General features: G+C 47.4%; 1 protein-coding gene across 1 annotated transcript in view; it reads right to left on the bottom strand.

Moving 5' to 3' along the window:
- Window positions 1-1,508: 1,508 nt before the first annotated feature.
- Window positions 1,509-15,566, bottom strand: part of LOC110498948 (neurotrypsin-like) — a 39,002-nt gene continuing 24,944 nt past the window's right edge. The window contains exons 3-14 of the mRNA XM_036955741.1: window positions 13,342-13,584; window positions 7,309-7,447; window positions 7,000-7,178; window positions 6,749-6,896; window positions 6,390-6,568; window positions 6,081-6,222; window positions 5,626-5,849; window positions 5,383-5,524; window positions 3,338-3,625; window positions 3,128-3,250; window positions 2,648-2,919; window positions 1,509-2,486 (exon numbers count right to left, since the gene is read on the bottom strand). Coding sequence (XP_036811636.1) covers window positions 1,864-2,486; window positions 2,648-2,919; window positions 3,128-3,250; window positions 3,338-3,625; window positions 5,383-5,524; window positions 5,626-5,849; window positions 6,081-6,222; window positions 6,390-6,568; window positions 6,749-6,896; window positions 7,000-7,178; window positions 7,309-7,447; window positions 13,342-13,584 — 2,702 coding nt within the window. The 3' untranslated portion in view covers window positions 1,509-1,863. The remainder of the gene's footprint in view (window positions 2,487-2,647; window positions 2,920-3,127; window positions 3,251-3,337; window positions 3,626-5,382; window positions 5,525-5,625; window positions 5,850-6,080; window positions 6,223-6,389; window positions 6,569-6,748; window positions 6,897-6,999; window positions 7,179-7,308; window positions 7,448-13,341; window positions 13,585-15,566) is intronic.

Raw genomic sequence — 15,566 nt, 5'->3', positions numbered from 1 at the left:
TGGTCATTTATGAACATTTGAACATCTTGGCCATGTTCTGTTATAATCTCCACCCGGCACAGCCAGAAGAGGACTGGCCACCCCACATAGCCTGGTTCCTCTCTAGGTTTCTTCCTAGGTTTTGGCCTTTCTAGGGAGTTTTTCCTAGCCACCGTGCTTCTACACCTGCATTGCTTGCTGTTTGGGGTTTTAGGCTGGGTTTCTGTACAGCACTTTGAGATATCAGCTGATGTACGAAGGGCTATATAAATAAATTGGATTTAGTGTAACACACACACCCACAGCTAGCGTAACACATACACAACCCACAGCTAGCATAACACACGCAACCCACAGCTAGCATAACACACACACAACCCACAACTAGCGTAACACACACACAACCCACAGCTAGTGTAACACACACACCCCACAGCTAGCGTAACACATATACAACCCACAGCTAGCGTAACACAAACACCCCACAGCTAGCGTAACACACACACACCTCACAGCTAGCGTAACACACACACAACCCACAGCTAGCGTAACACACGCACCCCACAGCTAGCGTAACACACACACAACCCACAGCTAGCGTAACACACACACACCAAACAGCTAGCGTAACACACACAAACCACATCTAGTGTAACATACACCCCACAGCTAGTGTAACACACCCCACAGCTAGCATAACACACACACACAAACACACACACACCACAGGTAAAGTAACACACACACCCCACAGCTAGCGTAACACACACACACCCCAGCTAGCTTAAAACACACACACAACCCACAGCTAGCGTAACACACACACCCCACAGCTAGCGTAACACACACACAACCCACAGCTAGCATAACACACACACCCCACAGCTAGCGTAACACACACACAACCCACAGCTAGCGTAACACACACACCCCACAGCTAGCTTAAAACACACACACAACCCACAGCTAGCGTAACACACGCACCCCACAGCTAGCGTAACACACACACAACCCACAGCTAGCGTAACACAGACACAACCCACAGCTAGCGTAACACACACACCCCACAGCTAGCGTAACACACACACACCACAGCTAGCGTTACACACACAACCCACAGCTAGCGTAACACACACACCCCACAGCTAGTGTTACACACACAACCCACAGCTAGCGTAACACACACACCCCCCAGCTAGCGTAACACACACACAACCCACAGCTAGCGTAACACACGCACCCCACAGCTAGCGTAACACACACACAACCCACAGCTAGCGTAACACACGCACAACACACAGCTAGCGTAACACACACACATCCCATAGCTAGCGTAACACACACACCCCACAGCTAGCGTAACACACATACCCCACAGCTAGAGTAACACACACACCCCACAGCTAGAATAACACACACACACCACATCTAACGTTACACACACACCCCACAGCTAGAGTAACACACACACACCACATCTAGCGTTACACACACAACCCACAGCTAGCGCTACACACACACCCCACAGCTAGCGTAACACACACACCAAACAGCTAGCGTAACACACACACACCCCACAGCTAGTGTAACACACACACATCACAGCTAGTGTTACACACACACCCCACAGCTAGCGTAACACACACACCACAGCTAAGTTATGATAATAATCAGACAGAGTTGACATGAATATTAGAGGTTTACATCGTCTGGGTCAGGAGGCAGAGGGAGAGGAGGATCTCTGATCTCTGATGTCTTTTCCTCTTTCTCCCCCTCCTTCTTTTCCAACATGTCCTCCTCCTCTTCCTCCTTTATCATCCATTCTTCCTCCTCTTCCTCGGAAAGTCACATGGCACGGCCGGTGAGCCAATGGCGTGTCATCGATCAGACCAGGGCGTGTGTGTGAGTGACAGCTTCGCGGGTCTGGGAGTGTTTATCGTGAGTGTGTGTATGTGCATGCTGATTGTGTGTGTGTTTGAGCTCATTGTGAGTGTTGCTTTGCAGATTGTGAGTGTGAGTGTGTTTATGCTCATTGTGATCGTGTGTATGGATATTGTTATGCTGTGTGTGTATGAATTGATCATCAGTGTGTGTGCTCTGCTCTTGGGAGTGTGTGTGTTGCAGCTCGTCATAAACGTATGCGAGTATGCTCCGCTCCTCCGTGTGTGTGAGCTCCTCGTGCTCCTGACTGTGTGTGTTCTGCTCCCGCTGTGTGACCTCCTCGATCCAGCGCCGGAACCGGCCGACCCGTGTGTAGAGGGCCGGGGTTGAGGGGTCACTGCAACCGTAACCCCCGGAGACAATCCCGGTCAACACCCACCGCCCCTCATCTCCCTGGCACACCAGCCCGCCACCCCAGTTGCCTTGGCAACCGTTGTTCTTGTGGAGACGGCGTGTGTCAGGGGGGCTGCCGGCACATAGCGTGCCGTGGGAAGAGTAACCATCCCCATAACGCTTCTTACACTGCCATGACGACAGGAGGGGTACCCAGGACTGTAGCACAGCATCTGTGAAGGGACAAGGGGAGTGGTTGGAGGAAGAGTAAGAGATTGTGAGCGAATGGGGAGACTGGATGTACAGTAGGAAGGAAAGAGATAAACCACAAATCAATGTCCTCCGAGGATGTAGTTGAGAGATCAGAGTTGAGGGAGTGGAAGGTGAGGTGTACCTGGGCCGTCCCAGCCTGCGGTAACCGCAGCGATGCAGGAGGAGGGGGTCTTGCCACCCGCAGTTTCCGGGGTGGGGAGGCAGGCAGCATTGGTGTGGGGGTCAAAAGTCAAACAGTGACCCTTGGGGCTGGGCACACTCAGCAGGGCCAGGTCATGACCCCCAGGGCCCTGATCTGACCTGAACTTCCTGTGGACCACCACTTTCTCCAGGGTCAGAGTTCGGTCAGAACCCCCCACGCGCACAACGTAGTGGGACGGGTCAATACCAAACCTAGAGGATGGAGTGAGAGAGATGGAGTGTGAGGGAGAAAGAGTGAGAGACAAAGGAGAGATAGGGGGAGTAAGGATTTTGAAAAGGGGGACAGATAATTGGATGGGGAGAAATGTAGGCAGAGAAAGAAGACGTGAGCAACAAAAACTAATGAGCAAACAAATGTCCAGAAAAGAGCGGAGAAAAGACAAATGAGAAGTGCTCTCACCTGGTGAAGCAGTGAGCGGAGGCGAGGGCCCAGCAGGGAGAGATCAGAGTTCCGCTGCAAATAGGATGGCCGTCTTTCCCCTCAGAACCCAACCACACTGACACCTGCCACGGCCACGACGTGCTAGAGAAGAGGGGGAGATGTGTATATGTGTTCTCATGTATGATATACTGTACTGCACATCTGAACAGTAGGTAAAGCTTCTCTTACCCGAGTATATTCTCTCCTCCTCCTCCCACTCCACTCTTCCTCTCGTTCCCTTCCTCCACAACCTTCCTCACTCCACAGGTGCGCTCACTTGGCCTGACTTGGCCCTCTGTTGCCTGGGGGGCGGGGTCACAGCTCACCGCTGCATCCTCTCTCTGTCTGCAGCCCTCAGGGCTCCGGCCCAGAGATGGACACTCCCCCAGGAAGTCCTCCTTCCCCCTACACCTCACCTGGTCCAGGTGGACGGGACCCTTTCCCCGACCGAAACCACCCACCACTACCGCATGACCACTGAGGGAGAGAGGGAGGAGAAAGGGTGGGAGTGTGAGGATGATAGACTGAGATAATTGATAAGAAACATTGAAAATGCTGGATAGACTGAATACACAATTACTTCAACACACATACAGTTGAAGTCAGAAGTTTGCATACACTTATGTTGGAGTCATTAAAACTTGTTTTTCAACCATTCCACAAATTACTTGTTAACAAACTATAGTTTTGGCAAGTCGGTTAGGACATCTACTTTGTGCATGACACAAGTAATTTTCCCAACAATTCTTTACAGACAGATTATTTGACTTATAATTCACTGTATCACAATTCCAGTGAGTCAGAAGTTTACATACACTAAGTTGACTGTGCCTTTAAACAGCTTGGAAAATTCCAGAAAATTATGTTATGGCTTTAGAAGCTTCTGATAGGCTAATTGACATAATTTGAGTCAATTGGAGGTGTACCTGTGGATGTATTTCAAGGCCTACCTTCAAACTCAGGGCCTCTTTGCTTGACATCATGGGAAAATCAAAAGAAATCAGCCAAGAACTCATAAAAACATTTGTAGACCTCCACAAGTCTGGTTCATCCTTGGGAGCAATTTCAAACGCCTGAAGGTACCACGTTCATCTGTACAAACAATAGTACGCAAGTATAAACACCACGGGACCAGGCAGCCATCATACCGTTCAGGAAGGAGACACGTTCTGTCTCCTAGAGATGAACGTACGTATTGTGGTGCGAAAAGTGCAAATCAATCCCAGAACAACAGCAAAGAACCTTGTGAAGATTCTGGAGGAAACAGGTACAAAAGTATCCATATCCATAGTAAAACGAGTCCTATATCGACATAACCTGAAAGGCAGCTCATCAAGGAAGAAGCCATTGCTTCAAAACCGCCATTAAAAAAAAGCCAGACTACGGTTTGCAACTGTACATGGGGACAAAGATTGTACTTTTTGGCGAAATATCCTCTGGTCTGATGAAACAAAAATAGAACTGTTTGGCCATAATGACCATCGTTATGTTTGTAGGAAAAAGAGGGGTGAAGCACAGAGGTGGCAGCATCATGTTGTGGGGGTGCTTTGCTGCAGGAGGGATTGGTGCACTCACAAAATAGATGGCATCATGAGGCTGTAAAATGTTGTGGATATATCGAAGCAACATCTCAAGACATCAGTTAAAGCTTGGTCGCAAATGGGTCTTCCAAATGGACAACGACCCCAAGCATACTTCCAAAGTGGTGGCAAAAGGGCTTAAGGACAACAAAGTCAAGTTTTTGGAGTTGCCATCACAAAGCCCTGACCTCAATCCTATAGAAAATTTGTGGGCAGAACTGAAAAAGCGTGCAAGCTAGGAGGCCTACAAACATGATTCAGTTACACAAGCTCTGTCAGGAGGTATGGGCCAGAATTCATCCAACTTATTGTGGGAAGCTTGTGGAAGGCTACCCGAAATGTTTTACCCAAGTTAAACCATTTAAAGGCAATAAATCTAAATACTAATTGAGTGTATGTAAACTTCTGACCCACTGGGAATGTGATGAAATAAATAAAAACTGAAATAAATCACTCTCTACTATTATTCTGACATTTCACATTCTTAAAATAAAGTGGTGATCCTAACAGACCTGAGACAGGGAATTTTTACTAGAATTAAATGTCAGGAATAGTGAAAAACTGAGTTTAAATGTATTTGACTAAGGTGTATGTAAACTTCCGACTTCAACTGTAGGTCTGTGCACACTAAAGCACACAGACACACACACTCACCTGTGGCCCAGCTGTCTGCAGACCACGGCGGCGTTCAGGTTGCTCCAGCCTGAGTCACAGATACTTCCCCAGGCTCCATGGAGATACACCTCCACACGACCTTCCTTATGGCTACCACCCCCTACCAGACGCACCAGGGGACCTGCAACACACAGACATGATACAAATCACATATTTATTTGTAGTCACTGGGCCCCAGAAAAAAAGGGCTGGATGGAAGTTTGGCCACATTGTCAGGCTCACCTGTGGCAGGTGCAACAGCCGGGACCTCATTGGTCTCTTCTTCTTTAGCTCCGGCTCTGCAACGGACGCCCACGTCCTCTCCATGGGAACAGTCGCTACGGCCCCATATGCCATGGTGACAGTCCAGCAGGGATGACTCCGTCCCCTCACAACGAACGTCGTCCAATAGGATGAGCCCGGAACCCTCGCCAAACGTTCTGTCAGCCATGACGTCTGCATGGCCCCTAGAGGTGGACCACGAAATTACTTCAACTTCAAGGTACAACTTGGTAGTTGTTGATTACCATAAAGCTCCGACATTTATGATGTTGTCATATCACTGAGTCTACCTTTAAAACATGAACAGAGTGGAGACTCCCTAGTTACAGGAATCAACAACAATGAAATTCAACACGGGCACTATTGTCTCTTCCAAGTGTGGCCATGTCTGCAAAGGAAAGTACACACCCACACACCTGTATCCGAGCTGTCGACAGACCACCTGTGCGTGTTGTTGAGTCCAGTGGTCGTCGCACACCGTACCCCAGTCCCCAGAGTGGAACACCTCCACACGACCCTCCCATGGACTGTCTCCTCCTACCAACCGGACCACACCGTCTGGAACACACACACACAGTCATTTGTGTGCATGTTATATCTGTTTTCAGGATATGTGTGTGTGTGTGTGTGTGTGTGTGTGTGTGTGTGTGTGTGTGTGTGTGTGTGTGTGTGTGTGTGTGTGTGTGTGTGTGTGTGTGTGTGTGTGTGTGTGTGTGTGTGTGTACCTGTGTAGGGGCTGCAGGACACCCCTGCATCTTCCATATGGTCACAGTTGTGTTGTTCCCAGTCTCCATGAAGACACTGGTCCAAGAAGAGTTCATTTCCTGTACACCTTACGGCGTCCAATTGAATGGGACCTGAGCCCTTTCCGAAGTGGGCCCATGACCAGGCCTTCGCCACACCCCTAAACACATGTGTACATCAATGTGTCAAAACCACAATAATGACTCTTCCTCTAGCTGAGTATAAATGCTACTACAGATTCCCTCTGTCTCCTCTCTCTCTCTCTCTCTCTTGTGCGCAGTAAACACACACACACACACAACACACACACACACACACACACACACACACACATATTCACCCGAAGCCCAGCTGTCGACAGACCACCTCTGCATCTCTGTCGTCCCATTGGTCATCGCAGACAGAGCCCCACCTACCGCCATGGAACACCTCAACACGCCCCTCAAAGTCTTCCTCTCCTCCAACCAATCGTAGAGGAGGACCACTGCCTAGGGGAGGAAACAATAACCCAATATGGATGCTAAGTAGGGTCAAGACGTAACAATATGCACTTTCTTCCCTTCTCTCTAGCTCCCGATGCTTTCTACTGACCTTCTGGTGGAGCACACACCACTCCTGCCTCGTTTCCATGGCTACAATCCCCGGTAACAAATGTCCTGCTCCGGCATTGGCTGATGGAGCTCTCATCACCACGGCAACCCAGCCGCTCATAGTGGAAGAGACCGGAGCCCGAGCCAAACCGGGAGTTCTGCAACGCTGTGCCGATCTCACTGAGGACAAACACACAATCTTACAGATCTTCATCTTACAGATGAAATGGAAATGCTGCGATACTACAATGCCGATCTTGATGAGGAGGCGCTCAAACATACACACTCCTACCACACACATCCCTCTTACCCCAGTCCCAGCTGTCTGCAGATCACACTGGCATCTCTGTCTGTCCAATGAGAGTCACACACTGCCCCCCACTGGCCATTCAGGTACACCTCCACACGTCCACTTCCTGACGATGTCCCGCCCACCAGCCGAGCTGCACCTAGGAGAGGGAGAGATGGACAGGTACATCAGCCAATCAACAATCTGGAAGAAAGACACATGACAGGAATCTCATCAAATCCAAATATTATGTCCAAATTATTTGCTATTTGTCATATATAGTGCATTCGGAAAGTTTCAAAACCCCTTCACCTTTTTCACATTTTGTTACATTACAGCCTTATTCTAAATTTGATTAAATTGTTTTTTCCCTCATCAATTTACACACAATACCCCATAATGACAAAGCAAAAATATGTTTTTATAAACATTTACTAATTTATTAAAAATAAAAAACTGAAATATAACGTGTACATAATTCAGACCCTTTACTCAGTACTTTGTTGAAGCACCTTTGGCAGCGATTACAACCGTGAGTCTTCTTGAGGGAGTTTCTCCCATTCTTCTCTGCAGATCCTCTTAAGCTCTGTCAGGTTGGATGGGGAGCGTCGCTGCACAACTATTTTCAGGTCTCTCCAGAGACACTTGTCCCGAAGCCACTCCAGCGTTGTCTTGACTGTGTGCTTAGGGTCGTTGTCCTGTTGGAAGGTGAACCTTCGCCCCAGTCTGAGGTCCTAAGCCTTCTGGAGCAGAATTTAATTTAGGATCTCTCTGTACTTTGCTCCATTCATCTTTCCCTCAAACCTGAATAGTCTCCCAGTCAATGCCGCTGATAACATGATGCTGCCACCACCATGCTTCACCGTAGGGATGGTATAGGACAGGTGATGAGCGGTGCCTGGTTTCCTCCAGACATGACGCTTGGCATTCAGGCCAAAGAGTTCAATCTTGGTTTCACCAGACCAGAGAATCTTGTTTCTCATGGTGTGTGAGTTCTTTCGGTGACTTTTGGCAAACTCCAAGCGGGTTGTCATGTGCCTTTTACTGAGGAGTGGCTTTGATCTGGCCACTCTACCATAAAGGCCTGATTGGTGGCGTGCTGCAGAGATGGTTGTCCTTCTGGATGGTTCTCCCATCTCCACAGAGGAACTCTGGAGCTCTGTCAGAGTGACCATCAGGTTCAAATCAAATCAAATTTTATTGGTCACATACACGCGACTAGCAGATGTTATTGCGAGTGTAGCGAAATGCTTGTGCTTCTAGCTCCGACAGTGCAGTAATATCTAACCAATTACACAACATATACCCAGTACACACATTTCTAAATTGGAATGAATTAAGACTATATACTTATGGATGATCGATCTCAGAGTGGACTAAGATACCTACACCACCCGATGTCACAGGAAGGCCATAAAGATCATCAAGGACAACAACCACCCGAGCCACTGCCTGTTCACCCTGCTATCATCCAGAAGGCGAGGTCAGTACAGGTGCATCAAAGCAGGGACCGAGAGACTGAAAAACAGCTTCTATCTCAAGGCCATCAGACTGTTAAACAGCCACCACTAACATTGAGTGGCTGCTGCCAACATACTGACTCAACTCCAGCCACATTAACAATGTAAAAATTTATGAAAAAAAATGATTCACTAACCACTTTAAACAATGCCACTTCATATAATGTTTACATACCCTACATTACTCATCTCATATGTATATACTGTACTCGATACCATCTACTGCATCTTGCCTATGCCGTTCTGTACCATCACTCATTCATATATTTTTATGTACATATTCTTCATTCCTTTACACTTGTGTGTATAAGGTAGTCGTTTTGGAATTGTTAGGTTAGATTACTCGTTGGTTATTACTGCATTGTCGGAACTAGAAGCACAAGCATTTCGCTACACTGGCATTAACATCTGCTAACCATGTGTATGTGACAAATAAAATTTGATTTGATACATAGAATAGTATAGAATACAGTATATACATATGAGATGAGTAATGCAAGATATATAAACATTAAGTGACTAAGATACCGCAGAATAGTATAGAATACAGTGTATACATTTGAGATGAGTAATGCAATATATGTAAACATTAAGTGACTAAGATACCGCAGAATAGTATAGAATACAGTGTATACATTTGAGATGAGTAATGCCAGATATATAAACATCTCCCTGACCAAGGCCATTCTCCCCCGGTTGCTCAGTTTGGCCGGGTGGCCAGCTCTAAGAAGAGTCTTGGTGGTTCCAAACTTCTTCCATTTAAGAATGATGGAGGCCACTGTGTTCTTGGGGACCTTCATTGCTGCAGAAATGTTTTGGTAACCTAACCCAGATTTTAGAATAAGGCTCTAACGTAACAAAACGTGGAACAAGTGAAGGGGTCTGAATACTTTCCGAATGCACAATATATATATATACACTGAGTGTACAAAACATCAAAAACACCTGCTCTTTCCATGACATGAACTGCACAGGTGAATCCAGGTGAAAGCTATCATCCCTTATTGATGTCACATTAAATCCACTTCAATCCATGTAGATGAAGGGGAGGAGACAGGTTAAACAATTTAGGTTAGACAATTGAGACATGGATTGTGTATGTGTGCCATTCAGAGGGTGAATGGGCAAGACAAAAGGTTTAAATCCCTTTGAACAGGGTATTGTAGTAGGTGCCAGGCACACTGGTTTGAGTGTGTCAAGAACTGCAACGCTGCTGAGTTTTTCATGCTCAACAGTTTCCCATGTGTATTAAGAATGGTCCACCACCCAAAGGACACCCAGCCAAGTGTGGGAAGCATTGGAGTCAATATGGGCCAGCATCCCTGTGGAACGCTTTTGACACCTTGTAGAGTCCATGCCCTGATGAATTGAGACTGTTCTGAGAGCAAAAAGGGGGGGGGGGGGGGGGGGGGGGGGGGCTCAATATTAGGAAGGTGTTCTTAATGTTTTGTGTCATGTATTGTCATGTTGTGTCTTTCTGTCCTTTCCTTTCACCCTGTCTCCCTCTGCTGGTCGTACTAGGTTACCGTTTCTGTCCCTCTTTCCCCCAGCTGTTCCTTGTCTTCTCTGACTACCTCATTCACCCCTTTTCCCACCTGTTCCCTTTTTCCCTCTGATTAGGTCCCTATATCTCTCTCTGTTTCTGCTCCTGTCTTTGTCGGATTCTTGTTTGTGTGTCTCATGCCTGAACCAGACTATCATCGTGTTTGCTGCAACCTTGTCCTGTCCTGTCGGAATCTACCTGTCCATCTGAGCCCACGTGTGTTCATCATTAAAGAAACTCTGTTTGTTAATTCGCTTTTGGGTCCTCATTCACGCACCTGACAGAAGAATCCGACCAAGAATGGACCCAGCGACTTCGGATCCTCTCCACTCAGCCGTCGAGATCCAGGGAGCGATGCTAGGCAGACACGAGCAGGAATTGTCTGCTGCTCGACATGCCGTTGAGACCCTGGCCACCCAAGTCTCCAACCTCACAGAACAGGTTCACCATCTCCGCCTCGATCCACCGGCCACTTCCAGGGCTTTCGAATCTCCGGAGCCCAGAATCAATAACCCGCCGTGTTACTCTGGGGAGCCCACTGAATGCCGCTCGTTCCTCACCCAGTGTGATATTGTGTTTTCTCTCCAGCCCAACACTTACGCCAGGAGCACTGCTCGTGTCGCCTACGTCATATCTCTCCTTACTGGACGGGCTCGTGAGTGGGGCACGGCAATCTGGGAGGCAAGGGCTGAGTGTACTAACCAGTATCAGGACTTTAAGGAGGAGATGATACGGGTTTTTGATCGATCTGTTTTTGGGGAGGAGGCTTCCAGGGCCCTGTCTTCCCTATGTCAAGGCAATCGATCCATAACAGACTACTCTATTGAGTTTCGCACTCTTGCTGCCTCCAGTGGCTGGAACGAGCCGGCTTTGCTCGCTCGTCTTCTGGAGGGTCTCCGCGCAGAGGTAAAGGATGAGATTCTCTCCCGGGAGGTTCCTTCCAGCGTGGATTCCTTGATTGAACTCGCTATTCGCATTGAGCGACGGGTTGATCTTCGTCACCGAGCTCGTGGAAAGGAGCTCGCGTTCTCCGTTGCCCCCCTCTCCGCATCACTACCATCTTCCTCTGCCGGCTCGGGAGCTGAGCCTATGCAGCTGGGAGGTATCCGCATCTCGACTAAGGAGAGGGAACGGAGAATCACCAACCGCCTCTGTCTCTATTGCGGTTCTGCTGGTCATTTTGTCACTTCATGTCCAGTAAAAGCCAGAGCTCATCAGTAAGCGGAGGGCTACTGGTGAGCGCTACTACTCCTGTCTCTCCTTCAAGATCCTGCACTACCTTGTCGGTCCATCTACGCTGGACCGGTTCGTCAGCTTCCTGCAGTGCCTTAATAGACTCTGGGGCGGAGGGCTGTTTTATGGACGAGACCTGGGCTCGGGAACATGACATTCCTCTCAGACAGTTAAGGGAGTCCACGGCCTTGTTCGCCCTGGATGGTAGTCCTCTCCCCAGGATTCAGCGTGAGACGCTACCTTTAACCCTCACTGTTTCTGGTAATCATAGCGAAACCATTTCTTTTTTAATTTTTCGTTCACCTTTTACACCTGTTGTTTTGGGCCATCCCTGGCTAGTTTGTCATAATCCTTCCATTAATTGGTCTAGTAATTCTATCCTCTCCTGGAACGTCTCATGTGAAATGTTTAATGTCTGCTATCCCTCCTGTTTCCTCTGTCTCTTCTTCACAGGAGGAGCCTGGTGATTTGACAGGGGTGCCGGAGGAATATCACGATCTGCGCACGGTGTTCAGTCGGTCCAGGGCCACCTCTCTTCCTCCACACCGGTCGTATGATTGTAGTATTGATCTCCTTCCGGGAACCACTCCCCCCCGGGGTAGACTATACTCTCTGTCGGCTCCCGAACGTAAGGCTCTCGAGGATTATTTGTCTGTAGCTCTTGACGCCGGTACCATAGTCCCCTCCTCCTCTCCCGCCGGAGCGGGGTTTTTTTTTGTCAAGAAGAAGGACGGGTCTCTGCGCCCCTGCATAGATTATCGAGGGCTGAATGACATAACAGTGAAGAATCGTTATCCGCTTCCTCTTATGTCTTCAGCCTTCGAGATCCTGCAGGGAGCCAGGTTTTTCACTAAGTTGGACCTTCGTAACGCTTACCATCTCGTGCGCATCAGGGAGGGGGACGAGTGGAAGACGGCGTTTAACACTCCGTTAGGGCACTTTGAATACCGGGTTCTTCCTTTCGGCCTCGCTAACGCTCCAGCTGTCTTTCAGGCATTAGTCAATGATGTCCTGAGAGACATGCTGAACATCTTTGTTTTCGTTTACCTTGACGATATCCTGATTTTTTCACCGTCACTCCAGATTCATGTTCAGCACGTTCGACGTGTCCTCCAGCGCCTTTTAGAGAATTGTCTTTTTGTGAAGGCTGAGAAGTGCACTTTTCATGCCTCCTCCGTCACATTTCTCGGTTCTGTTATTTCCGCTGAAGGCATTAAGATGGATCCCGCTAAGGTCCAAGCTGTCATTGATTGGCCCGCCCCTAAGTCACGCGTCGAGCTGCAGCGCTTTCTCGGCTTCGCGAACTTCTATCGTCGTTTCATCCGTAATTCGCTTTTGGGTCCTCATTCACGCACCTGACAGTTTTGTATATATATGTATATATATATATATACACAGTACCAGACATAAGTTTGGACACACCTACTCATTCCAGGGTTTTTCTTTATTCTTATTATTTTCTACATTGACGAACAATAATGAAGACATCAAAACTATGCAAAGCTGTCATCAAGGCAAAGGGTGGATACTTTGAAGAATCTCAAATATAAAATATATTTTGATTTGTTTAACACTTTTTTGGTTACTACATGATTCACCATGTGTAATTTCATAGTTTTGACAATGTAGACAATAGTAAAAATAAAGAAAAACCCTGGAATGAGTAGGTGTGTCCAAACTTTTGACTGGTACTGTATATACACACAAACTACTGCATTTATTTAATATGCCTATTTCACATATGTGCTGTTGACCTACCCTGGTGGCAGTCGCAGTAAGACCAGCCGATGGCCCCAGAGGTCTGTCTGAAGAAGCACCAGGGGTTGGACTCTCTGTCAGGGTTACGGCAGTAGCTGTGCTCCCCAAGGCCTCGGCCAGGGTACTGCAGCACGTAGTCTGGAAACTCTGTCCACCGCAGGCAGAGAGCGCCAGAGTCCGTCTGAGACACAGAGCCGTTATAGTAACCCAGCTCTGTAAAACCCTCCGAACAGGAGAGAGGGGCTGAATAGAGAGTGAGAGTGAGAGAGAGAGAGAGAGAGCGAGAAAGAGAGAGAGAGAGAGAGAATGGAAGAGAGAGAGAGAGGATAATGTTAGTAACCCAGCTTTGAAAAACCCTTGGAACAGGAGCAAGGAGCTTGGAGGAGAGATAGAGAAAGACAGTTGTGGAAGGTGAGAAAAGGGACAATGTTACAGTAGAGCTGTAAACCCTTCATAGCAGGGCAGTGGACCTGTAGAAAGAGGCAGAGAAGAGGAGCTGAAGAGAGAGAGGGAGATGGAGAGTCCTGATTCAAAATGGAAAATCGCCTTGCTTCTCCTATATTCATGTACAGACAGTTACAAGACGTATTAATATCCACTTTCCGATGACACAGCAGGGGACCTCTGTAATACGGTTACTCAACTGATCCATGTTAAAATCCCTTCACCTCCCACTCCCATTCTTACTCAAAATGAAGGAGGACACACAGAAGAGGGTCCTTAAGGAGGGTACAGTCTGTAGTCTGAGGGTCCCTAAGGAGTGTACACTCTGTACTGTAGAGGGGGAATTAGTGGAAGAGGCATAAACAACAAAGGCTAAATAAAACTGCTGCTGACATGAAAATTATGCTACCCCAAACCCCCCACCCACACAACAACAATAATCTCCCAGGCAGTAATTAGAGCAGTATTAGTAGAGAGAGAGAGAGAGAGAGAGAGAGATGTATTAGACATTCCATTGAGTAGCAGGATCAAACTCTATAGTAACTAAGCAACTCACACTCTGCCAGACCCAAACAAACAGACATACATGCACGCACGCACACACACACACACACACACACACACACACACACACACACACACACACACACACACACACACACACACACACACACACACACACACACACACACACACACACACACACACACACACACACACACACACACCCTGTGATTAATAGCTAGGACAGAGAGAGGAGCTGCAATAGCCAGGACCAGTGTTATCTCTCACACACAGCTTGGCTGTCCTTGAACATCATCTAATCATGCCATGCACGCGCGCACACGCACGCACACGCACGCACGCACGCACGCACACACACACACACACACACACACACACACACACACACACACACACACACACACACACACACACACACACACACACACACACACACACACACACACACACACACACACACACACACACACACACACTCTCTCTCTCTCTCTCTTTCCAGAGGCTGTAGCCCTTACCCATCATACCTCATTCCAATCTGGAAGAGGAAGAGAGAAAAAAGGAGAGGGACCCACATGGAAAAATATTGTAGTGTATACTACGGTCGGAATACTATAGTATTCACTGTAGTGTTTTCTCTAGTTTACTATAGCATAAATACTGTAGTAAAAAATATAAATATATACTATAGTATTTACTGTAGTGTTTTTGCAAACTGTAGTATACCGTAATATTTACTGTAGTGTTTTGGTTTACTGTAATAATTACTATAGTGTTTTTGGGGACATTACTGTAGTAATTACTAAAGTGATTTATTATATTTGACATGGAAGTTTGGGGCTTTCTCCTTAAAAAAATGTCCATAACCTGTAGGTAGAACTTCACACTTCTGTTCTTTTCTATAACCTTATGGTTATGTAGGTCTTTCACTTACGTGTGGCACAAATTGGGATTATTGGGGAGGGGAATGGGCAGGGTATATGCAAATTAAGTGATGTAGTATTTACTAGTGATGGGGAAACAAAGCTTCTTGAAGCATTAAGGCCCAGCCAATTGTGTTTGAAACTTTTCATTGCTTGAGGCTTTGAGCAACACAGTGTACACTAGCGGCACCTGCTTGTCAAAAGAATTTAGATCAGCCAAATTATTATAGATGATGTCCCACACACCGTAGCGCCTGCGCAGGGTAGCCTTTTTGTCTTCTACCAAACCAATCAGGTAGTTGTTTGACAAAAATAAGCTTTGGATGTCATTGATCA

The sequence above is a fragment of the Oncorhynchus mykiss genome, chromosome 20 (assembly GCF_013265735.2).
Source record: "Oncorhynchus mykiss isolate Arlee chromosome 20, USDA_OmykA_1.1, whole genome shotgun sequence".
Taxonomy (NCBI): Eukaryota; Metazoa; Chordata; class Actinopteri; order Salmoniformes; family Salmonidae; genus Oncorhynchus; species Oncorhynchus mykiss.
The sequence above is the reverse complement of the archived record's forward strand: the minus strand, read 5'-3'. Positions and strand labels throughout refer to the sequence as shown.